Source organism: Phascolarctos cinereus, unplaced genomic scaffold, assembly GCF_003287225.1.
Source record: "Phascolarctos cinereus isolate Bilbo 61053 unplaced genomic scaffold, phaCin_HiC Scaffold_4;HRSCAF=312, whole genome shotgun sequence".
Lineage (NCBI taxonomy): Eukaryota > Metazoa > Chordata > Mammalia > Diprotodontia > Phascolarctidae > Phascolarctos > Phascolarctos cinereus.
This window is the reverse complement of record NW_027555847.1, coordinates 665,895,625-665,921,468: the sequence shown is the minus strand read 5'-3', so window position 1 is coordinate 665,921,468 and position 25,844 is coordinate 665,895,625. Positions and strand designations below refer to the sequence as shown.

At 44.5% G+C, this 25,844-nt stretch overlaps 1 protein-coding gene and 1 long non-coding RNA gene across 3 annotated transcripts in view; both read right to left on the bottom strand.

Annotated features, from left to right (window-relative positions):
* Positions 1 to 7,861, bottom strand: part of LOC110197474 (uncharacterized) — a 37,788-nt gene extending 29,927 nt beyond the window's left edge. The window contains exon 1 of the long non-coding RNA XR_002321494.2: positions 7,719 to 7,861. This is a non-coding gene — a long non-coding RNA (uncharacterized LOC110197474). The remainder of the gene's footprint in view (positions 1 to 7,718) is intronic.
* Positions 7,862 to 12,502: 4,641 nt separating this feature from the next.
* On the bottom strand, positions 12,503 to 24,715 carry DAPK3 (death associated protein kinase 3). Of its 2 annotated transcripts, none has more exons than XM_020971425.2 (9): positions 24,631 to 24,715; positions 23,806 to 23,970; positions 21,451 to 21,811; positions 20,675 to 20,804; positions 20,241 to 20,289; positions 19,030 to 19,056; positions 18,172 to 18,324; positions 17,294 to 17,339; positions 12,503 to 16,758 (listed from the first exon to the last, which is right to left on the bottom strand). In XM_020971425.2, exons 2-9 carry the CDS (start codon positions 23,865 to 23,867, stop codon positions 16,222 to 16,224), a joined length of 1,365 nt encoding a protein of 454 aa, XP_020827084.1. In that variant the 5' UTR covers positions 23,868 to 23,970; positions 24,631 to 24,715; the 3' UTR covers positions 12,503 to 16,221. The 2 variants fall into 2 exon arrangements, with proteins under 2 accessions (XP_020827084.1, XP_020827082.1); XM_020971423.2 differs by having other exon boundaries at positions 24,546 to 24,634.
* Between the last annotated feature and the right edge of the window lie 1,129 nt (positions 24,716 to 25,844).

Below are 25,844 nucleotides of genomic sequence, written 5' to 3'. Positions count from 1 at the left end.
ATTGAGGGGATGTCCATCAATTGGAGAATGGCTGAACGAGTTGAGATATATGATTGTGGTAGAATATTATTGTGCTGTACTAAATGACAAGGGGGAGTGGTTTCAGAAAAATGTGGGAAGACTTGTATGAACTGATATAAAGTGAAGTGAGCAGAACAAGGAGACCATTATACACAGTAAGAGCAATATTGTATGATGATCAGCTGTGAATGACTTAGCTACTCTGATCAACACAATTATCCAAGACAACTAAAAAGGACCCATGATGAAAAATGCTAACCACCTCCAGAGAGAAAACTGATGAACTCTGAGTGCAGATTGAAGTATACTTTTATCACTTGCTTTATTTTTCTTGCTTTTTTTGCAATAAGTATAATATGGAAATTATTTGCATGACTTCACAGGTATAATTGATATCATAATTCTTGCCCTCTCAATGGATGGGTGAAGAGGCTAGAGGGAGGGAGAGAACTTGGAACTTAAAAATGTTAAATGAACGTTAAAGATAAATGAATGAGTAAATAAATAAAGAGAAAGATGAGAAATATCAAGAGGTAGACAGAGGCAGAGGGGGAGATATTCTGAGGCTGAGCTTTTAAAGGTATAGATATGGGAAAGGGCCATTTGGACAGAGATTAAACTATATGAAAGGAATTCATATGAGCTCAAACTAGAAATATTGAATGATAGTTCCAAGTGATCCCAATCCCAGGGACTTCAAAGACGAATTCCCTGGAACTGGTAGGGGAAAAAGGAAGAGTTAAATTCCACTTTCTCCTTGTCCCTAGCTCCACTCTCTGGTAACATAAATTCTGGGAAGTTCCTTCCCCTAGCAGCTGTGCCCACCACCCCAGCACCAGAGAAATTTCCCTGGCCAACTGGGGAGAAGTCATCTGACCCAGCTTGGACTAGTCAGATGTGGCCAAGAAGGCCCACCTCCCCTCTCCTGACATTGCCTTTTCCAGAGACCATCCTTTTCCCCAAGGCACGGAAAAATGTAAAGTTAAGCCACCTCTAGACCCAGGAATAGAATAGAACAGAACAGAGACATGGAGGCCAGGGAGTGACAGGGACAAAGACAGGGCCAATACCAATAATGCCAAAAAGCCAATAGGGAAAAGTTAGGACTCACTTCTCATCCCTCACTACACACACACTCCCAAAAGGCACAGGTTCAAACCCCCAAGTTTGGGGCAAGCCAACTGATAGAAGGACCTGATTGCAAGATGTTCTGCACATAATAGTTGCTTAATAAATGCTTCTCAAATACATGAAATCAGATCATCTATTGTGTCCAAGTGACCCTGGAGAAATCATGATCTTCCCTGATCCTTGGTTTAATTATCAGTTAAATGATATTCAATCCTGCCCCTCCAAGGTTGATGGAATATGATGATACTAAATAACAATTGTTATAATAATTCATATTCCTATAGCAATTAAAGGTTTACATCACTTTTAATATGGGCCCAGGGAGGTCTGGGAAGGCAAAAATTATTTCATCTTATAGCCAAGGAAACAGAGGCTCAGAGAGGTTAAACACTTTGCCTGAAGACAGGTGACTAGTAAGTGGGAGAGCCAGGATGCAAACCCAGTCTTCAAACTTCAGACTCAGTACTTTCTACACTCCAACTCACTTAATCCTCTAATAACCCTGCAAAGTAGTTAGTCCAAGTACTATTATCCCCACTTTACAGATGAACAAACTAAGACTTAGAGAGGCTTATGAGAGCTAGAGTGAGCACTTGAAGGCAGGTCCTCTGACTGAATCTAGAGACATTTCCAACAGGTCCTGCTGCCTGATGATAAAGGGGGGATGTAACCATAGTAAGATCATTTCCTAGAATAATCTGAAGGCTCCAAATGCCCATTATCCGTCTTAGCCCATACAGAAGCCTCCTCCCCCTGAAACTCTGCCCATCTGTCTCTGATCATCTTCCCCATGATTCAATTAATGAATGAAAAAGGGCCATGCCTTGAAAGCTTTGCAATCACCCCCATTCATCAATGAGCTAATTTTCTATTCTCAGGCAGGCTAACCTTGCTAGCTCTAACCCTGTGCCAATTCATTGTCAACCATATGTGCACCTCCCTTATAGAATCCTGAAGCCATGTACAAGCATGAATGGAATGAATCAATGAATGAAATCCCTCTTCATGAGATTTATGACTGTCTAGTTCAATATATCTAATGTTTCCCCAGTTGCTCCACCTTTAAGGGAAGTGGGGACTGTGAAATCTTGGACAAAAAGAAGTCTGGTAAAATGTTAAGATCACTGAATTTGGAGTTAGAGGACCTGAGACACAATCCGTATTCTACCACTTACTACCTATATGAACGTAGGCAAGCTGCCTCCTCTTTGGGGGCCTCAGTTTCTCTATCTGTAAAAGCAGTAAGGGGGACCTACACGGTCCAAGGTGCCTTCCAGCTCTAAACCTGAAGGAACTTCAGAGAAGATCTAGTCCATTCCCACCCCACATCTTTCCTACAACACCTCCAACAAATGAGTGGTTCCGGCTTCCAGGGATAGGGAGCTCACCATGTTCAGAAGCAGCGCATGACACTGTAGGTAGGTCCGCTGGTTAAGAAGTTTCTCCTTACAGAGAGCAGAAATCTCTGCCCATCACTCCCGAATTCTTCCTCCCGAAGCCAAGTAGAACAAGTTTAATCCCTCTTTCTGCACGCCAGCCCTTCCGACACTTGGAGAATGTAATAGCGTCTTCCTCACTGCCCCACCCCATACATCTTCTCTATCATCAAGTCAAACATCCCCAGTTTGTCCAAAAAGTCCTTATAATAACACAATCTCTTATAATAACACCCTTACCATCCTAGTCACCTCCTCTGGACATCTGCTCCTCTCTGCCCAGACCAGCACCTTCCACACTAGACCTGAGCCCTGGATCTCCATGCCCACATCTTGCTGAAGTCATGCCCCAGTCCAGGGGAACTTAATTTACTAATTTACTCATCTTTGGAGCTCCCACCCTAGGGCCCAACTCAGTTGATTGGTAACTAAGTGCGAACTTATCTAATTAGTCCACTGTATCTATTAACTGGCCCTAAATTCCAGACCATGCTCCAGTTCCACATCCTATCCACCCATGTGGCCATCCACCCAGACCATCTCACTATGTGCCTGCTGCCCACCTCCTATCACCACCCTCCTTTCTACCTCCCCAGATTAAAACTGCCCTCTCAAAAATAAATAATTAATTAAATAAAATAAAATAAAAACTGCCTTCTCTGGTCACCTTTCTCTCTGTTAGAGGCCTTTCCAGGTGTCATGCCTCCTTCTGCCCCCACCCCACCCCCATGCTTCCCTCTGAAATTGTTTTCCATTTACACTATGTGAATGAATGAGTGAAGAAGCATTTATTAAGCACCTACTAAAACTGTGCTAAGCACTTTTTATCTGTTTGATCCTATGAAATAGATGCTATTATTATGCCCATTTTATAGAGGAAGAAACTGAGGCATCAGAGGATAAGTGATTCGCCTAGAGTTACACAGCTAGTAAGTGTCTGAGGCCATATTTGAACTCAGGTCTTCTTAACCCTAGACATAGATGCACAGATAGACAGACAGACAGACAGATGGACGGGCAGGCAAGCAGATGGGTGGACGAGCAAAGACGCGGATCAGTGGGCAGCCAGACAGACAGATGGATGGACAGATTTTGTATATATATAATTGTTTGTACGTTGTCTCTCCCACTAGAGTGTGAGCTCCATGCAGGCAAGGACTGCATTTCTGCCTTTCTCTGTGTCCTTAGGCTTTTGCATGTGTCTGGCATATAATAAGTGCTAAAAACAAGTTGATTGATTCTCCTTAATGTAGTGTGTTCTCCTATTAGAATGAGGTCAGGGAAGGCTTCTTTTGTAACTTTTGTCTCCCCAGTGCTTAGCACAATGTCTAGTGGTAGTAAATGCTTAATAAATGCCTTTTCATTCATTCATTCATTCATTGTCAACATCCTACTTAAAATGCAGCCCCTCAAAGTAGATCTAACAGTCCAGCTATGGTCTGACCAGGGCAAAGGACAGCAGGACTATTGCCTACCTCTTTCTGAATACTATACTTCCTTAGGAGAGCTGCAGCAAACTGTATCTATCAGAAGTTGTATTGGATTTAGAGTCAGGAGAGGCTTGGGTTTGAATTCTAGTAATAAAAAATAATAATAACTATATGTGTTTAGTGCTGTGGTTTAAAAAGCACTTTACAAATATTACCTCATTTGATCCTCACAATAACCCCTATTCTCATCCCCATTTACAGAAGAGGAAACTAAGGCAGACAGAGGTGAAGTCACTTGCCCAGGGTCACAAAGCTAAGTGTCTTGAGGACAAGATTTGAACTTGGACCTTCCTGACTCCAGGTCCAATGCTCTCTCTCTACTATACCACTAGCTGCTGAACGTGTCCTTATACAGTGAGCTTTTTATGTGGCCAAGTGTAAGACTTTTGTACTTAACCCTGCTGGATTTCATTTTATTAGTGCCAGCCTATCATTTCTGCCTGTCAAAATCTTTTCCTATCCCAATTAGTATCTCCACATCTCAGCTCTCTCTCCTCATATGCTTGAAGCCCTCTGGCAAGGGGGGGAGGGGTGGGGGTGGGGGGCAAGGAGCACCCAAATGGCTATTGAGAGAGGGGAGGAGGGATTGGAAGGGATGGTGAAAGAAACTTAAGTGGTGTGAAAACAAAAGATATCGATTAAAAATTTTTAAAGCAGGGCAGCTAGGTGGTGCAGTGAATAGAGCATCAGCCCTGTTGTCAAGAGGACCTGAGTTCAAATACAGCCTTGGACATTTACTAGCTGTGTGATTCTGGGCAAGGCATTTAACCCTGATTGCCTAAAAAAAAAAATGAAAGAGTTGTGCCAGACTTTCTCTAAGATCCCTTACAGCTCTGGCATTCTTTTGACTATGATCTAGAGATCTTTCCAGCTCTAAAAGCTTATAATAGTAAGTCCTGCTACTTCTTTCCCTGGCCACAATTATTTCTCAGTCTGAATTCTTCTAGTTCTTAGAGAGCAGACCTTTTACTCATTCATTCATTCAGATAAAATTTACTAAGCTCCTACTGTGTGCAGAGCACCATGATAGGTAAAAGGTGAGGAGAATGAAGAAGATGTAACCCCATTCCCCCTTGTACCATTTCATTGCTGCCCCATAGGTCTCAGTCATATTGTCTGAGTGCCTATCACACAGAAGGGTCTCAGTACCTATGAGTGGTTTATTGGCTGAGTAAATGATTGCAAAAAGGACAAGATGGGAAAGGCAGAGAATGGGAAGGTGAACCCAGAGGAGATTTCTGGATGTCTCATGACCTCCTCCCCAAGAGGCATATGTGATATCCCGTGGCTGACACCTTCCCATGCCAAGTCAGTACCAACCCCAGGCACTTGGCAGGCAAAGAGGCTAGGCTCTGGGGCTAAAGAACATTTAACCTTCTCCTTCCCTCGGCTCTTAAGCCCCAAGAGTGGCCCCTGCTTCCCTCCCTGGTTCTGAGCTGGGCCCAAAGTTCTGGTGTGTTGGGGAGTTAGTGGGGTTTCCCCCATACAGTTCAGGGAAACAGGGTCTCTCGCTTTTATCATCCTGATCTCAGTCATTCCCTTCTCCTTTTGGAGGAAAACAATCCCAAGACCCCAATCGTCTTTGACTTCTGAATCGGTCCCACTGGAGCCAGGTCTGGGAAAAGACACGAGAGGCCGGAGGCTCCACCATGCATGAAATAAGGAAGGAGTGTTGGTCTGGGAGATTGAAGATCCAAGAGACCCAAGCCCTAATTCTGACTTTGCCCCTAATTCCCTGTCTGCCCTTGGGTAAAGTCAGTTTTCCTCTACAGACCAGTTTCTCTATTTCTGAAATGGGAATAAATATTACCTTAGCCCACAATTGCACAGTAATGGTTTGAAGACTAAATGGCCAGGAGCAACTAGGTTGTGCAGTGGATAGAGCACCAGTCCGGAGTCAGGAGGACCTGAGTTCAAGTCTGACCTCAGACATGTAACACTTACTAGCTGTGTGACTATGGGCAAATCATTTAACCCTAATTGCCTCACCAGAAAAAAAAAAAGACTAAATGGAAGAATAAATGGGAGGGTGCTTTGGAATACTATATAAATATAATTTTTTTAATAAACCAAAAGAGACCTTCCAGGCTCTTTTTCATGAACCCTACCCAAGATATCATCTTGTCTTCTTTTTCTAGGCCTAATCCAACTCTTCAGAAAGTTACTGGGTATAGGGAAAGAGAGGAAAAAATTTCCAATATAGACCCATATAAATGCACTTATGTTCATCTTATTCCCCTTTCCACCTTCTCATTTCCAAACACATCCTCTGCAGACCAGCTGCTATACATGTCAAGCTCCTCTCAATCCATTTCCCCATCATCAGCATTTACTCTGAGCAACGTGACACCCAAATCCCCCCAGCCCCCACCCAAGGGCCACAGTGATTCCTTCTCCCTCCCCGTACCCAGAAAGGCAGCCCAATCATCAGGCACCACCTGGCTGCTCTTAACTGGAAAGAGGAGGGGGGCAGGGGGGGAGTATAGCTATTAAGAATGTGAAAATCAATGAACATATTCACTTATACCAGGAGAAAAGCAAGGTGTCCACATCCTCCCTAAGGGATCTACCTTCCTGTTCATAGGATAGAGCTATTCTTGATTTATCCTACCCCTGCCCCAAAAAGTTCTCATCTATCTCTTATTGCTACCATACTACCTAGATATCTCAGGATTTGGAGGTGGAGTGGACCTTAAAGCTGGCCAGTCTCCCATTTTAAAGATGAGGAAATTAAGCCCCAGAGAGAGGAAAGGACCTTTCCAAAGTCACAGGTATAGCAAGCAGGAAAGTCTGGATGCAAATCTAGGTCCACTGATTCCAAATACAATGTTTTTCCCACTACACCATGATACCCATGATACCCAGAAACCCAAAGTAAATCATCTAATGACTAGCCAAACAGACCCCAATTCATGACAAAGAGGGGGCCATTCTCCTACAAGTAGGCAGAAGGAAATGGGGGAATTTCTTAGGCTCCCAAAGCCATCAAACTTGGAGTCTCCCACCAGTAACTCGACTGCCTGGTTCTGCCCTTAAATCTACCACGGAATTTCACCTTAATTACTACCTCCCCCAAATAACATAGCCACCCTCCAAAAAAGGGACCAACTGACAACAGCTTCCACCCCTCCCCATGATGGGACCAACTGGAAATAGCGCCCTAAGGAGAAGGGCTGACAGACTCAGGGGTTGAGGAACCTGGGACAGGACCATATTCCTGACCTCCTCAGCCCCTACCATTTGCTACCATGAAAACCAATGATCTTAATCCTCCCCCAAGGGAACAGTCAGTGGTCAGGCCAATACGGGGGGACAGCAAGAGGGTCCTCACATAAAATAGGCATGCACAAGATCATCTGAGCAGCTCCGGATGGTCAAGACAGTGGGGAAAAGGCCTTGATCCCCCTCTTTCAATTTCCTCCCCTTTCCCCTTTCTCACCCCCTTATCAAACGGCGCTGGTGGGAAGTCAGAGGGGCTCACTGCCCTGCAATGAGCTGCCCCAGGACATTTTAATACCATTAAGGATCTGTGTGTCCAAGGGCCCTTTAATGGTGTATCTTGTTTCTCCACATTTCTTCTTCCAACTGTTTTTTACACCTTGAGGGAGGGGGGCAGGGGAAGATTGGTTCTGGTACTTACTTTTCTTTTTTGTCTCACAACATGGGATTTAAAGGTCTCAGGGGCTGAAGAAGACTTTCTGGGTCCTCGGCTCAGGCTTTATGGAAGCTGCCAGCCAGCCCGGGAACAGGCTTACCCAGAGTTATTAATAGTACTACCTGGTGACCCAAGCCTTCCTGCCCAACTTTGGGCAAAACTGAAGCAGCTGTTGGTTTACCACGGGCCCCTCCTCGAATTATTTCCCTCCCAGCATTGCATGCCTGGGGAGACAATTACCTTGCCCTCTGCCCCACAAGGGGAGGAGACATGGACTTGGACCTCTACGTAGCCCTCTCTATAAAGGTTTGGAGTCCTAGGCTTTCACAGTTGAAAAGAGACCTTAATCCAAGCCCCATAATTTTACAGAGGAAGAAAGTGAAACCACTGAGGGAAAGTACTTCACCCAAGTCACACAGTGAATTTGCAGCACCACACAGGTCTCCCAGGTCTTTCCACTAAAGAATTGCATCCCTGATTGACTGACGGTCCAAGGAAATAGCCAACACTAACTTTGTGAAAATGCCTGAAAAGCCACAAGGCAGGAAGCCCCGTGAAAAATGAGATCTTTCTCCCACCACCCAAATATACAACATTCTCTGCAATCCTGTCTTGTTGGATTTGCATGGAAATTGAAGGAGAGAAACATCAGTATTCGGTACATGACCAATCGCCATCCAGTATACCTCTCTTTAAAATGCTGGCCAGCTCCTCCCACTATCAGCTGGGGTGTGCTCAAGGAAGGCAAACTCACTTTTAGCTTTCAGGCAAATGGGAAAGAGGTGGGAAGGTAAACCTGGCTCTGGAAAAAGGAAAAATTATTATAGGAGGTGCCATAATACTAGAGCAGTGATTTGGGGCTTTTCAAGGAGACGCTAGGGGGCGGTCTTCCCTTTCTACTATCTGGGTAGATGAGGCTGTCTACAATGTAGCAAGTGAAACAGTTCAGTCCCGCGGCAGCAGCCTGGTTCGTCACCAAGGAGGTGGAGATCCCAGTGAGGCTGCCACCCAGGGGGGTGGTCTGGGCTAGACCAGGGGTCACCTCCTTGATTCCCTGCTAGAACAGCCAGGGCTTTGAGCTGACCCCTCTCTCCATGGGTCTCAGACTGAGTTCCAGAGAGGCAGTGGGATACAATGGGAAGATGGAATCATAAAACCTGAGACTGAATCTCAGCGCTACCTGTGCAATCTTAGGCAAGTCATTCTCTAAGCCTCATTTCCTTATGGCAAAAAGAGGGAGGCTGAGCTAAATAACCTCTGAGATTCAGCTCTAAATCTGTGATCCCACAATTCAAAACTGGAGACATTCCAAAGGTGGATGCTCCTACTCTCCTCCATATTTCATCCTGGGATACTCCCTGGCTGGGTATGGAGGGGAAAGAAGGCATATGTTAAACCACACCACCCCTATTTTCCACAGGACCTTGAGGTTAGAATTTGTAACCAACCACTCATGTATATGTATGGTGTTTTGTACTTTCCAAAATGCTGTCATGTCTGAGCCTCCCAACACTTTGGGGCCTGTTTCCTCCTCTATAAAATGGAGGGATTAGACCTCCCATCTGGAACATACCAACGAGGTGCCCATGTCCAGTTCTACAAACTCCCTGGAGAAGCAAATGTATGCAACTCAAGGCTGCCACTTGGTGGTTATGTTCTGTAATCAACCTCCACAGACCCGAGAAAAGAGACCTGAGAAGGAGGGATGTCCCACCAGCCAACCCTGTAGTTTCAGAACTTGAGACAAAGTGAGTCAAACTGAAAAGTTAGGGCTTCTGTGAGCTCACCCAAAGGGTACCCCTCCAGCATCATCATTAGCAGCTCCCCAGCTCAGCCACCCTGATTCCCTCACTGTTTCCCGAGCGTTATGACATAAGTAGCACTAATACTTTTGTGACCTTGGGCAAGCAACAATCTCACTGGGCCTGTTTCTTCATCCATAAAATTAGGGAACTGGTCCCTTCCAGCTTTAAATCTATGATTCCTTCCAGGACCCTGTCTTTAATCACACTGCCTAGCCGCAACACCACCAAATCTAAATATCATTCAATATACAAGGTCAGCCAACGATGAAACCTACTTTGGCCACCCCAGCCCAGCAATCACTCCTCTCTCTCCTCTGAATTCTCATAGAAAATGAGTCTACACTACCCATTCATTTGGCACTCCCTACAAACAATCTTGTATGATGAGTGTTCTTTCCATGCATTTCTGTCTCCCCCAACTAGAATGTGAGTTCCAGAGGGCAGGCACTACATCCATGTCATTCATTGATGTATCTTTCACAGATGCCTGCACACTGTAAGCATCAGTAAATATTTGTTTAGAGATAAGTCAATATTATAGTCTCTAAAATCATTCCCCATATACATCACACCACAAGATCCAAAACTTTCTTACGTTCTAGAGAGGGCCTAGTTTGGCACTGATCTAGATGGAGGGAATCCGTCCAAATATCTCAGTCAATGAACTGTACCCATTCAGGTACTTAAACCTTCAAAATTTTATTACATTATGGTATCAATTCATATCCAGTCTCATCCAAGTCACCTAAAGGAAAACCTAGCAATAGCATATCGAGGTGACAATCTAAAAAGGTGGGGAGGGGGAGAGGAAACAGGGAGGAATGTTTGTGTTGCTTTGTTTTGTTTTGAGGAATGATCTTAAGCAAGAACATTGAATTTTCCAAGGGACAAAATATAGGTGGGTGATTCTAACAAGCAATTATAATATAATCACATTATTTCTGATGGTGAAAATATGGCTATTTGTACACAAATCTGAGAAAGGGCACTATACTAAAAGACCAGAGAACTGGGTTCTACTGTGAACAAACTTTCTCTCTAGGCCTGTATCCTCCTCTATAAAAAGAGAGGTTTGGTCTAAATGACCTAAGCTACCTTCCAGTTCTGACATTATATATTCTAAAAAGGTTCTTTTCTAGTTCTAACAGTCTGTGATTCTTCCTTCTCATGGATACAAAATAGTATTAAGATTTCCCTATTCTCAGGGATCTCTACAAAAACTCCTTATGCAATGAAAACCTCCTGTATCAGTGGTTCAGGAGGTCCACAAGGTCAAAACTTTTCACAATACTGAGATGCTTTAATTTCCAATCAGTAAATATTGACAGGCATAACCCATTTAAACAAAAGCTCTTGGGAAGACAGGGGAGTCCTTGATAATTTTTAATAGTGTAAATAAAGGGATTTCAGTTTCTACTCTTTCCCCCAGCTTTTCCTCCAAAAGCAATAGTAATGAGCAGTGAAACAATCAACAGGGAAGGAAGCAAAGACTCTAATTAACCTACAAAATAACTGGTCCCTAGCTAATTAAAAATTGAAAGTTTTTTTAAAAAAAATAAAGCCTGCCTAGAGGGGATGAGGTAAAAGAGCTACACTAATGGTGTAACTAATGGTTGGTGGAGCTGTGAACTGGTCCATCCATTCTGGAGAGCAATTTGGAATTATGCCCAAAGGGGTATAAAACTGTGCCTACCTTTGACTCAGAAATACCACTGCTAGGTCTGCATCCAAAAAGATCAAAGGGAAAGGAACCACATGTACAAAAATATTTATAGCAGCTCTTTTTCCGGTGTCAAAGAATTGAAAATTGAGGAAATGTCCATCTATTGGGAAATGGCTTAATAGGTTATGGTATATGATTGGGATGGAATACTACTGTGCTATAAAAAATGATGAAGGGGATGGTTTCAGCAAAACCTGGGAAGACTTATATGAACTGATGCAAAGTAAAGAAAGCAGAACCAGAAGATCATTGTACACAATAATAGCAATGTTAACAATAATCAACTGTGACCTTTGACCCAGCAATAGCACTTCTAGGTCTGTATCCCAAAGAAATCATAACAATGGAAAAAGGACCCACATGCACAAGAATATTTATAGTATCTCTTTTTGTGGTGGCAAAGAATTGGAAATTGAGGCAATGCCCATCAGTTGGGGAATGGCTGAGCAAGTTGTGGTATGTGAATGTAATGGAATACTATTGTGCTACAAGAAATGATGAGCAGGCAGACTTCAGAAAAACCTGGAAAGACTTGTATGGACTGATGCTGAGTGAAGTGAGCAGAACCAGGAGAACGCTGTACACAGTAACAGCCACATTGTGTGATGACTGACTTTGAAAGACTTAGCCCTTCTCAGCAACACAAGCATCTAAGACATCTCCAAAGGTCTCATGATAGAAAATGCTATCCACATCCAAAGAAAGAACTATGCAGTTTGAATGCAGATTGAAGCATGCTATTTGCTTTTTTTTTTTAATTCTGTTCTGTTTTCTCTTTCTGGTGGTTCCTCCTATTGGTTCTAATTCTTCCTTATAACGTCACTAATGTGAAATTATATTTAATAGGAATGTAAAAAATAATAATCAACTGTGATAGACTTAGCTACTCTGATCAATATAATTCACAATTCCAAAGAAACCATGATGAAAAATGCTACCCACCTCCAGAGAGAGAATTGATAAATTCAGAATGTAGATTGAATCATATTTTTTTCCACTTTTTCTTGCAACATAGCTAACATGGAAATGTTTTATATGACTTCATACGTATAATAGGTATCATATTGCTTCCCTTCTCAGTGGGAGGGGAAAGGCTAGAGGAAGGGAGAGAATTTAGAACTCAAAATTTAAAAAAAATAAATATTAAGAAATAAACATAATTTTTAAAAAATTAAACCTGCCTAGGCCGATTAAGCTTTCTTCCTACAATCCAGAGAATGAACCAGAGTACAGCCCAGGGATCCAAGAAATATAAAAGTTTTATTTCCTTTCAGTTTGTGACATATTGCATATGCGTGTGCATTACAGGCACTCAGGAACATGCATACACAATAGCTATAGACCAGAGCACACTATAGAGTCCCAAGTTACATATATTTATGGGAATAACAAAGCATAGGAAGAGGGTAAGAGGTATTAAGTCTTGACCAGGCAGGAACCATACACCAAGGTGGGGGGTGGGGGGTAGAGCCCGCTCCCCTAGAACCAGATCCCCTGCCCTCCCGCTCTCCAGGAAGCTTTAGACACTATGAGCACATTTGTCTCTTCTAGGTAGAACATAAGCTCCTGGAGGGCAAGAATGAATTCATTTTTGTCTTTATGTCCCCAGCACCTAGCAGAATGCCTTACACATACCAATCCCTTAATAAATAGTTTTTTAAATGAATGATGGTAGGTACCTTTACCATCACTAGTGCTTCAGGGTCCTGGATCACCACTATTGTGATTCTTGGGCCCTTCTAACTATCCCTCTATAAACAGCTAAACAGAAACTCCCCTCTCCTCCCCACCAATTTAATCCTAGGGACAAGGGTGTTTCTGACACTTCATACCATCATACTATAGCCTCCATTCCTAACTCCAGTATCCTAAAAGTATGCCCAACCACTCTCTAGACTAAGAAAAGACTGTCTAGGTATCTTTTACTTTAGGTCAACTTGTTTTACAGATTTCCAAACTTTAAGAATTAGGTAACATTGGGCACTAATTCATTTTACAAAACCTACAGCCTCAAACTTTTTTTTTTCAGGCCAGCATATATAATTTGTTAGAAGACGACATCTGGTGGCCAGGTATGGAATTATTGCCTATTATATAACCTAAATTACCCAACCCAAGAAGTAAGACCAGAATTGGGATCCCCATGAAAAAATTATCATGATCTGAGAAAAGGCTGATAGTGAAAAGAAGTGAAACAAGATATGCTAGAATTAGAAACATCCATGATGTCATAAATCTGATCGCCATACGAACTCACTATTCATGAAAAAGTATTTGATTCAGTCTATTAGGGGAGCATATCTCCAATTCTATAATGAAAACCCGCAGGAAAACTGAATTCTCTTCACAGCCAGCTCAATAGAATACCATCTAGATATTCCATAAAGGGACTCCTGGATTAGGTGAGCTACTCTTTGAGGGGATGAGTTTATAAGTGTGCTTTCCTGTGTATTCCCATGCTCTGAGGGCATTGCTAAGCACCACTATTGATTCAATATCTGACATGATCTGTAAAGCCTGCCTAGGGCTCTGATTGACCTGGCCTGTCATAGGTTCAGCAAGTTACCCTGAAGGGCTCTCTACATTATATGGATCTGTTTCCTCAAGTGAAAAATGAAGGTTGAGGGGCAGCTAGGTGGCGCAGTGGATACAGCACCAGCCCTGGATTCAGGAGGACTTGAGTTCAAATCTGACCTCAAACACATAACACTTACTAGCTGTGTGACCCTGGGCAATTTACTTAACCCCATTGCCTAGCCAAAAAAAAAAAAAATGAGAAGATTGGACTAAATGACCCCTGAGGTCCCTATGAGGTCCCATGAGGTCCCTTCTAACTCTATATCCAGGATCCCATGAACAACTTATGCTTTTTAAAACATCCTTTCCCTTTCCTATGGACATGTCACAACTGTTCTGGACCTGTTTCTAAAGCGGCAAAATGAGGGCAGCTCAGGCGTCAAACACAAGGCCCAGCCACATTATAGCCCGAAACACTCAGGCCTGAACCACATTAAAATGTCATTGGGAAATATTTAACAAAATAAATAAAAATACAACAGAACATAAATAATGTTAACATGTTGTTTTCTAAGTCAATATGCAGCCCTAAGAGATTCTTATTTATGGTTTAGTAGCCCCATTTCTATTTGAGTTTGACCCCAATGGATTAAATGACTCTTTCTGGTTTTAACCCTTTTTAATATGACCTACAAGATGGTAGGCTCCATAAGGGCAGGAAGGAACCACCTAATTTTCTTTCTGTCTCTCGGCACCTAGTGGATACAGGACTCTACATATAGTAGGTACTTAAATGTGAGTTGGGTTGAATTTGCTGAATCCTACCATTTACTGCCCATCCAGGAGCTCAAGGAAGGCGGAAGTCTCCAAACCCAAAAAGCTTGACTCAATTCAAAAAAGGGGCATCAAGTATAAGGTACTATGTACTAGGTGCTGAGGAGAAAAGCAAGATAATAACAATTCATATTGCTATGGCACTCTTAAGTTTTGCAAAGCACTTTTCCCCCAACAATTCTGAGGTAGGTAGTGCAAGTGTAATTACAGATGGAAAAAACCAGTCCTGAAAAATAGAACACTGTCCTTGCCCTCAAGTAGCCTGCCTGGGAGCAACTGAAAATGGCCTAAAGGCTTTTTAGAAATCTGGCTTCAAAAAATACAGGGTATCCCAAAAGCCTTAGTGCAGTGTTACGCCCAAGTAGATTAAAACTGCACTAAGACTTCTGGGACACCCTGTGCAGTAGAACTGCCAGCAGCAAGAGAGAAAGGCAGGAAGAGTGGGCAGACTGGCCTGGGAAATGAAAATAAGGAACCAGCCCAGCTCTTCTCTAAACATTCTAGGTGATAATGAGTCTGAAACATTGTCACAGATGGCACTGGGCTTTGCTGCAGCCATAAACCAAAGAAAAATGTTTCGGTACCCACATATAGGGTAACAAATAACCCTGGCCAGTAAGCCAATGGCCAGGAGGCCCCAAGAGTAAGAAGGGTACCAGGACAGCCACTAGGCCTGGGCTACCATTCACTGCGGGACAGAGTCTGAATGGTCTGTGTTTAATATCAACTGTGCTTTTACACAGGAGTAATATTTCTCTCATTTAGTGCATTTACACAGAAAAGGCTAGAAGAGCATTTGCTAAATTTTCAAAAATACATATATATTCCAACTGTGTCTAACTTTGGGAGGATATCCTATTTTATTCTCATGCAGTTCCACATTTTCATCATGGCTTACAGCTACAAGTGTAGCCTGTGCCTCTGCAAGTCTTAGCTAACAGTGGTATCTTCTCAAATAAGGTCAGTTCAAGACACGAGGGCCCTCTTCAGAATTTTTCTAGGTGCATAAAACAGACACTGTTCATGTTATTCTCCGCAGGTCCACCAGAGTGAGGCTCCTCCAGAAGACAATCAGCTGTCTGTCCAGTGGCATAAGTAACATCTGTATTTTTTTTGTTTTACCAGGCAAGGGGGTTGTGATGACAACAGCAGTGCCCCTCAAGCCTAGTGTATCCCTCAGTTGCATGAATTATGGGAAACATCTTCAGTCCTGAGGCAGAATAAAGGAAGTTGCTGTTTTTCAAATTCACCCAATCCAAACTGTGACTAAGCTAAGGGTAAGCAGCAATGTTGCAGAACTGATATCACTCAGTACATTTCTTATTTCACGCTGACGTTCCATTTTGGCCAATCCCTGCCTCCTGTCCTTCTGATTCAGAAAAAACTCAGAGCCTCCTAGGGAGGGTAAATAAAAGGAACGTCAGCACTGTCTGACTCTTGGCTAGGGCGCCCTTACACAAGTAGGGATATAGGAGAGCAGCCAATCCCAGATCCTCTGTCTTCATCCAAGTTATCAATCACAGTTTCCCTCTGCCTCAGAGGGCTGTTGGACATTTGGTCCGACTCTCTTCCCTCTGTTGGCACTCCTCTTCACCAGCCTGGAGAACCACTAACGCACACTGCAGTCCCCATCCTGCAGTTTCTCTTGCTCCATGGCATACACCAGGTCCTGAACAAACCTCATTTCTGATGCCACCTGTTTAGCCAGGGCCTCAAAGCGGTTCTCCAGGCGGCTGAAGCGGCGTTTCAGCCCATTAGCCCCCAGCAGAGCTCCCTTGGCCTCTTCTTGGGCCTGCCGTTTCAGGGCCTCGGTCTTGTGCAGCTCCTGACGAAGCAGCCGTAGGTCCTGGCCAATGCTCTCGTTCTCCTCCTTATACCAGGCCTCCTTCTCCTCATAGATAGAAGTCAGGACCTCAATGTCCTCACGGAACAGCTTCTTGCTTCGCCCCAGCTCCCGCAGGCCCTCTTCAGCTGCTGCCACCTCCTCCAGAACCTTAGAAAAACGCTCAAAGTTGATGTATGTGTTGTTCGGGGGCATGCTGGAGTGGGATTTGATGGTGTACTCCTTGAGGCGGGTTGTCTTCAGTCTCCGACGCTCTGGCTTCTTGCCACTGTCCTCATTCCGCACGTTCCTTCTCTTAATCACCTGCATGGGGTAAGAGAGTAGTTGGGTGCACAAGGACTTCTTTAGGGCAGAGTGGCCTGCACGGAGGGCTGGGGAATGCTCTATACTAATGACAAGTTTGGGCACTGAGGGAGGAATGCTATGAAATTCTTTCAGTACGAGTTGAACATGAGGGGAAAACTATCCAGGAAAAAAAACTTTCAAACAAGCCTACTAGGGCTGTGTAGGAAAGAAGTAGGACTTCAGGATTTCCCCAAGTTCCTTTTCAAGAAGCTACAAGACAAACAACACCATCCTCGGACATGGTCAGTTTCTGTTATCTACTGGCCCTCCCCAATGGCTGCCCCTCAGCAGACTACAGGTTGCAAAGTCCCCAAAACACCCTGAAATGGAAATAGACCGCTCTAATCCTATGAACAAAGCTAGGGTGGGACAATTGAAAGAAGTCAAGCTCGGGTCAAAGTGAGGCCACTGAGTCAGTCCATGAGAATGCTCTGCCAAATACCAGCACAGTGCCCTGTGAACACAAGGGCAAAGCAGCCTAAACTCTACCCACCTTAATCCACGAATGCTCCAGGCTCTGCTCAATGGTCATCCTTTTCCTGGAATAATACCACCTTACAGTTAGATAGCATTTACAATCTGATTTCAACCTGAAACCATGCTAGGTAAGTATGATATGTATTACCCCCATCTGACAAACAGAAAAAGTGAGGCACCGAAAGACAGGCTGAAGCAACAGGCCAGGGGCAGGGAGAGAGAGTAATATTTCAAGTCAGCAGTTAGAAGGAAAGAGAACTTTGTCAACATCAGATTTAAACACCAAAATGGAATACAGAAAGATGGGTAAATGATGGTATAAGCATTTGGCTTTGATGTTCATTATCAAGTTGTGATTTGTTTGTTTGTTTGTTTTAATGTTGTGCCTGAAATTCTCATTGGCTTGAAAATAGTAAATAACACCCATTACTCCCTTAGGCCAATCATAGGATAGCTCAAGGGACAAATCAGGAACCAAAAATGACAGACGTAAAGTGGGGAGGGGAAGAAGAATAATATCTAATAGCTCTGCACTGTGTATATATGTTTAAAACTGAATATCCCATCATCTCTCAGGTACAGCTCAATTCTTATATATTTAAGTTTATATATATCATATCGTCGAATAAAGATTTAATTAAATGGAAAAGAAAAGAAGGAAGGAGAACTTAGACTCATTCATGATCCACCACCTCTAGAATCTAGATTTGGAAGGGATACCCATTCAAAGCCCCATTAACCAGTAAGCAGGCCCAGAGAAGATAAATGACTTTGCCAAAGTTACCTCTCCATGAGCAGCAGCGCTAGGATTCAACCCAAGCAAGGTCATCCCACCCCACCACAGGTACCACCCATTTATAGTCCTATCCATCCCAAGGCCCCAGAACCTCATACTTGGGGTCTTTGACGAGCAGCCGACGGATGAAGTCTTTGGCCAGCTCACTGGTATTACTGAAATACTCTTCATCAAAGTCATAGTTCACAGCTGAAATGTTGGTGAGAGTCTCCTGCTTGGTTTCACCCAAGAATGGTGATGCTCCGCTCAAACTAGACAGAATATACATACATCTCGTCAAAGAGAGCTCTCCAAACCCCAGAGCCCCCACCAGCCCAAAGCCCAAGGTACCCCGATGCCTGCATCATGTAAACAAAGCCCAGAAGTCACAGGAATCAAAACCATGAGGACAAAGTCCTTGCTCTTTCACTTGGCAGGATAGATAACAGCTCTGGGTTTAAACAGTACCTCTTCCCCAAATACTGTGCTGCCGACTCTAGGAAACATGAGGTATATCCCAAGAGTTACCTCAGTTCTCCAAAACCAAACAGCCACTTGGTTTTCCCCATTTTGTAAGTGAGGGAAGTGTGCTCCACCCTCCTGTTTAAAAAGTCAGGAAACTACTGAGCTTTCTGGCACTCACAGTGCTGACCACAGAGCCCGACGCGGTATAACAAAGAGCCAGCCAGGCGACACGAGCAAGACAACCCGAATGAGCATCACAAGCTCGATTCTCTTCTACCTGTCATTGCTCTGTAATTACTTTATATGTGCAAGTCTTGCCTTCCCCATCTGTGGGAAGGATCTGAGGCCAAGAACCACAGCTCCTCTTTCGCTGTCTATCACAACATCCATTACAGGGCAAAGCGTTTTCTGTATGCTCAAAAACTGCTTGTTGGAGAATGAGCTGACATGCCATCAACATCCTCTCCTAACCAGAGACATCGGCAAGAAGAATTAAATATGAAAACACTCACAGAATGTATGTGATCACTCCAATGCTCCTGAGAGAAAGGAAAGAGAAGAAAGAAATCTGGTCACTATGGAATGTTATTCTATAACTCCAGTGAGCTACTAAAAAGAGAAAATGAGGCACACAGAAGGGGCAAAGCCCATGCTTTTTCTTTAGCACAGCTCTATCCAGAGCTTCTCTGGACACAAAGAGTGGCAATCCTACTCTGGATTGGCCATTATCAAGACAAAAGTTTGAAAGCAGAAAAGACTACAGAAAGGAGGCTTTTGGAAGACAGCAAGGATATTACATTGATAAACCTCACTAGAACTCCTAGGATTTCTGAAATGTAAGTGGAGACCAGGAGACATAGGCAAGTATGCCTTTGTCCCACTTGGCCAAAAACCGTCCCCTCCATTGACCTCAATTTTACCTCCTTGTAAAATGAGGAAATTGGATCATATCTACTCTATGATGCCTCCTCATTGCTAATGCCGCAGGTTCATATACCCATTTGCCTAAAAATCATCTCCACACTCTGAGGACCAAAGCAGAGCTCAGAAGGTGAGGTAACGCCACAAAGCATCCACTAGTCACTAGTCTCAGACTGGGAAGGCCAAAAGACAGCTCCCCTTATAGTGAAGTGAATACAGGCTCCTTCTGTGAAACATGATGTATCCTGAGGCATCTTTAAATCAGGGAGACTAGGGGCAGCTAGGTGGTGCAGTGGATAGAGCTCCAGCCTTGGAATCAGGAGGACCCGAGTTCAAATCCAGCCTCAGACATACAAAGCTGTATGACCCTGGGCAAGTCACTTAACTGGGACTGCCTTACCAAAAAGAAAAAAAAATCAAGGATACTAGCTAGGGAAAGGAAGAAGGAGGGAGAAGGGAACCAAAAGGTCAATGGCAGGCCCAAATCCCACCCTTACCACCAGGTTTGAATGTTTCAAGTGAAGGAAGAAGTCATGGGAACAAGTCAGTCTGTTTGACTGCCTTGGCCTTGAGCTTCATAAGGCTGTTAGAGGTAGGGACTAGTCTGATCATCCCTATTCCTTTAAGAGATGTATGCAAAGGGGAATGAGAAACACTGCATAAAGAACAGCTGTCTCGCCTCTCTATACTAAGGGACACTTTAATTCCAGATGTATCTCCATTGGGAAACTGAGTCCTAACCAAACCGCTAGGGAGTTAAAGGCTATCAGGGAAGCCCAGCGCATCGCCTCGTCTCACTCACCACATGTCCGCCTCCAAACCTAGTGGCTCATAGTTCACAATCTCAGGAGCTTTAGGAGGAATAGGAAGAGAAGCTGGATCAGTCCTACTTTGTAAAAGATCAACTCTAGTACATGCAACAAGGTAAAGTCAATCTGGGCACCGGTTTGGGACACAACTTAGGCACTTGAGGTTCTATGTGCCCAAAGGAGAGGAAAATGTAACAAACAGGGAAATAGGTGATTGCGATCCGGAAGGGGAGAACAGAAATTCTTTATAGTGAGGAAAGCCAAGCATCCTTAGACTTGAAGAGACGCTGCAGCCAGTACTCTTAGCCTCTCCCTCTGCCAGAAAAAGCAACTTAATCAACTGGCAGTGCTTAAATGTTCAACACAGTCCTCTTCCCAGAGCTCTGGGCCCTGGCACCTCCATCATCTCCATAGGATGGCCGCTTACCTACAAACTCCGGGGTTCCAAAAATATTCTTGAACTCATTCCCTGCCTCAATTTTGTGGGCAATGCCGAAATCAATTAGCTTGATTCGAGGGTTGGGCACATTCTTATCCAGAAGCATGATGTTCTCCGGCTGTAAGAAAGGGAAGAAAATCAGGCTTTGTGGGGTTTAAGAACAAATCTGGTGCAACAATTATTGTCAAATACACTCCAAATCAGAAAGAAACATAAGCTTATGACAGAAAGCCATTTAACCCTCCCAGACTTGGACCAAGCACTTACAGGAAGCTGTCTCTGAAAACGAAAAACTCAATCTGAACAGCACTACAAAAACTAACAAACTAGAGAGGCCCAAAGCCCAAGATAAAAAGAAAAATAGGAGCTTAAATACCCAGACCAAAAAACCCCCATAAATTAACTCCTCTCCATAAAAGGAAATAAGGAAGGGGTTGAAGAAGCAAGAATATCAAGTAAAGCATAATTTCTAGAACTGTCCAGAATTCTGAAGGCCAGAAACAAGAGGATCATATGATTACAGTCTTCAGTGTTTAGACCGTAGAGGCCATCAAGTTCAATCCATTCCTTTTACAAATGAGGAAACTGAGACTAAGAGAGGTTAAGTGACTTACCCAAGGTCACACAGCTTGTAAGTGCAGAGGCAGTATTCAAACCAAGGTCTTCCTTACACCAAGTTTAAGAAAGAACAGACTGGCCAGAGAAAGCTGTTCTCTATCCCTTAAAAAGTCCAAGGAAAGATAAGGCAGGAAAGCAAGGCTCACCTTTAAGTCAAAGTGGGCAATCCGCTTGGAGTGCAGGTAATGGACACCATCCAGGATCTGCTTAAGGAACTGGGTTGCCTCCTCCTCGGTTAGGGACTCCTTTTCAGCCAAGAAATCAAAGAGCTCACCCCCAGAAACCAGCTCCAAGATCAGCACTACATCTGTCTTGTTCTCAAAGATGTCATGGAGGGTAATGATGTTAGGGTGCTGGATCTCCCGAAGAATGTCCACCTCCCTTTCTATCTCCTCCCGGCTCACCCCCCGACGACTAGAGGACAATCGACGCTTCTTGATGAACTTGGCGGCGTACTCCAGCCCATTGCTTTTCTGACGGCATTTCCGCACAATTGCAAACTGACCACTGTACAGAGTTCAGGGAAGAAGCAAGATAAGGGAAAACGTGAAGGGAGAGAGAGAAAAAGAGAAAAGCTCTTAGAAAAGCAAAGGCTCCCTTCTTTACTCCTCCCATATGCCCACTGGGGGAGGAGGCTTGTGTTCAAACTCCAGAAATGTTTCTCCCACAGCGCTGGACAAAGCACGTCAGACACCTACAGATAGCTGGTATTCTTCTAGACACATACTCTCCAGTAAGATGTGGAAGGCTACTAACTCTAGGAAAGAATAAGGACAGCAGCTGCCAGAACTAAGAATATAGGCCTATGGTAGAATAACTCAGTTGTGGGAAAAGGGCTTGAGTAAGCCATTTGGGGGTTGGCTCCCGAAAACAGTGATCCTCTAGGATCACATCCACATCTCCTCATACTCAGAACTCATAAACATATTCATACACTGTCAGATTTCCTTTGGGTTGTATATATAGAAAGCTGGACATTGTCCCTTTAACCTCCTAATTGGTAGATATGAGACAATATGTCCAGAAAGTAGAAAGAAAGGCAGTTGGATAGCTTTTAAGGTAAGAAAATGGGTAATAAAAAAACTATACAAATCAAAAAACATAAAGCAGAAGTCATAAAAGTGTAGGAGGGCAAAGTACTCCTTAGTCAGGCCCTAATCTACCTACCCACTCTTACCTCACTTCCTTGAAAAAACTCTCCCCAGCTTTATACTGCCCTTACCAACAGCAACTACCCACTCAGTCAAGCCTTTCTCATCACTACACTGAGGACACTATGCTCATTCCAGACTCCTAGCCTTTGCTCCTCCTCAACCCCCACAAGGAATGCCCACCCACCCTTCCAACTCTCCAAAGCCTACCCATTCTTTAAGGCCTCGATCAAATCCCACCTCCTCCATTCTCTTTCCCCTCTCCAAACTCCTATTTTCCTGAGAGTTGGTACCACACAAATTCTCATTAATTTCTATTAATTATTTCATTTAAGTTTTGTCTTTCCAGTTACACTTTAAAAACAAACCCCATGAAGCCAGCCAGCAAGTATCTAGCAACCATAAGGTCCAGCACCACACCTTACAATTCTTCTATATCCCCAACAAAAAAGCACAATGCTGAGTTCATGGAAGGGTTCAATATATATTGAATGATTTCTCAGTTAAGCGAGAAATCCAAAGGATCAGGCAGCATGTTGTTTTAAGTAATAAGAATACTGAACTTATAGTCATGAAACTTGGGTTCAAATCTTAGTTCTAAAAAAATGTAATGATAGGCAAGTCACTTTATTTTTCCAAGCTTCAGTCTTCTCATCTATAAAATACAGATTTCACAGTACCTACTTTCCAAGGCTATTGTAAGGAAGGTGTAGGAACCTGAAAGTCCTACTTAATGCAAGCTGTTGTTATAAGAAGTACCTTGTTACTTTCATCCTACTAACCTACAAGCCTCATCTTGAGGGAATTCCAAAAGCAGAGTATGATTTAAAGGAACAAAGAGGCCCATGTGGTCAGAAGAAACTCTTTTCAGCAGAACACACACACAATACACAGTTATTTACATTTTTCTCTGGTGACATCATCTGATTGGCCTATAGGCGGCACTAGGAGAGATGCCTGAACAAAACTCACCATATAAGGTTTGAGGCTCCGTGGGAGAGTTGAGCCCTTAGGACTAACCAAATACATAGACTTACAGGAAATCATCTACTTTCTTTGATCAGGGGATTTAAACTTTTCTCGAAAAAAACCAAAACAGAGGGGATTGGTAAGAATGGAGCAAGGAACTCAACTCCTTTATTCAAACTTCTAGAAGCCTCAGGGGAGCCCTTCCTTACCACCATCCCTCCAGTCTTTCTATGAAAAAGGATAAAAGGTAACATTAACCTGTTAACCTGCCTCCCTGAATGAGGAGGTGAAGAAAGCAGAAGTCCACTTTAAATGTTTGCAAAGGATTGTATGGCTAGCTGTCTCCTGTAATCAGCCTCTCTCCCAGCCCCACACACTTACCTGCCCAATTCCTCGCCCATCTCATAGTGGTCTTCCACATCCTCTTGCCTAAAGGTGGACATGGCTGCAGGCCAGTCCTGTCACCACGCTCTCGACTCCAAAAGGATGCCCAACTGCTGCAGTTGGATGACAAGAAGATGCCGGCGAAAGTCCCCCAGAGCAGGCCTGGAAAAGACAGGAGGGTTCAAGGGAAAGCAAAGGGGCTGCAGCACGAGGCAGTGGCCTAGAGAAGGACAAACCTTCCAGGAGTTAGGAGCCTAAAGGGGTTGGCCTAAAGGGGGCTGGGCATGCTATAAGGCCCTCACCCCGACCCTCCCTGACTCCCAAGGAGATCACACACTCACACACACACACACACACACACACACACACACACACACACACACACACACACACACACACACATACACACACGCCCGAACAGTCCCCTCCATGACCAATCCTCGCCCCCTTTTGGCCCAAGGTGGGTCCCTTAACCTCTCCCTGACACCCCGAGGCCAAGGACATCCTCCCACCCATACCACCCACCCAACTCCTTCCCAGCTCTCTGTGTTCCCTCCCAGGCCTGGGGAGGCCTCCCGCCCCCGGCTCAGCTTCGAGCCCTGCGCCCCGCCGAGGCTCCCGAGCCCTCATTCCCCCCCGAGACCCTCAAAGAGTGACCCCCGCAGGGACCTCCCACAAACTATACAACGGTCCCCGCACTGCCTTCCCCGGCCCGCAGGCCATCCCCAACCTCCTACCTCGGGATCCCCAGAACCTCTACCCCGGAATCCCGTCAAGGCTCTAAGAATGGAAGGCGAGTCTGAAGCCAGCTCCGGCGCTTACCTCAGCAGCCAGTCAGCGCCGCCGCAGCATTCCGACGTACTCTGTCGTCACCGCGCCGGCCCCCATTGGCCTATCATCAGCCCCTCTCTTCAACGTCATCGCGCTCTGGCGTCCCCCGTCCACAGCGCACTGTCATTCTCTACCCCTCCCTCCCCTGCCAACCAGGGCCGAGGAACTTCTCGGGGAAAGCCCCGCCCACAAGCACCCGGGGGCTCAGAGGTTGGTCCTCGAGATGCTTGCCCACTAGAGGGCGGAGGGAGAGAAGGGCGGGACAAGACCGGCCAGAAGAGAAGCCGATTGGCTGTTCCAGGTGCAAGTGAGAGAGGGGAAGAGAGGAAGAAAGACTAGTTTCCGGTTCCTAATTCTCCTTCGAAGTGCCGCCCCAGGGCTTTGGTTCCCAAAGTTGAGGTTTCTTTCTCCTTCATTCGTTAAATATTTGTACATTTCCACTGTGCAGGCCCGTACAGTTATTGTTCTGCGTAATACAGAACTTGCATTTCTCTAAGTGCTTTGAGGCTTAAAAAGATTTTATAAAGAATTAGAAAACTAAGATCGTGAAATCCCGGAAGGCAGGGGATCGCCAATGCTTAGTTAAGCCCAGGGCCTGGTACATAGCAGGCGCCTAGTGCCTGTTGACTTTGAAAAGCTTTTTCCTCACCACCCTGAGGACCAGGATAGAGAACTGACTTTCCTGAGGCCAGTAAAATGCAGTGATTTGGACCCAGGTGAAATTCCCAAGCGTACCAACCCACAAGTTTAGATCTAGAGCTGAAAAGGAACTCGGAGGCCATCTCATCCAAGTTTTACAGGTGAGGAAATAAATTCGGGGAGATTGTGACTTACCCAGATCCCAGAGGCAGGATCTGAAGCCTAGTTCTGGCACCGTCAGAACTATGGGCAGCTAGATGGTGCTGTGGATAGAGCACTTGGCCTGGAGGGAGACCTGAGTTCAAATTCCCTAGCTGTGTGACCCTGTTTGCCTCAGTTTCCTCTTCTGTAAAATGAACTGGAGGAGGAAACGGCAAACCATTCCAGGATCTTTGCCAAGTCAGACACAACTCAACAATCTGATACCATCGCACTGCAGCCTTAAAGGGAGTTAGCTCAGTCCAAATAAATTGCAGGTATAAAATGTATATGCAACTGTAATAAAGGGTCCTAAAGACAACTAAAGCATCAGCACTGGCAGCTAATGCCAGAGAAAATCAGGGAGA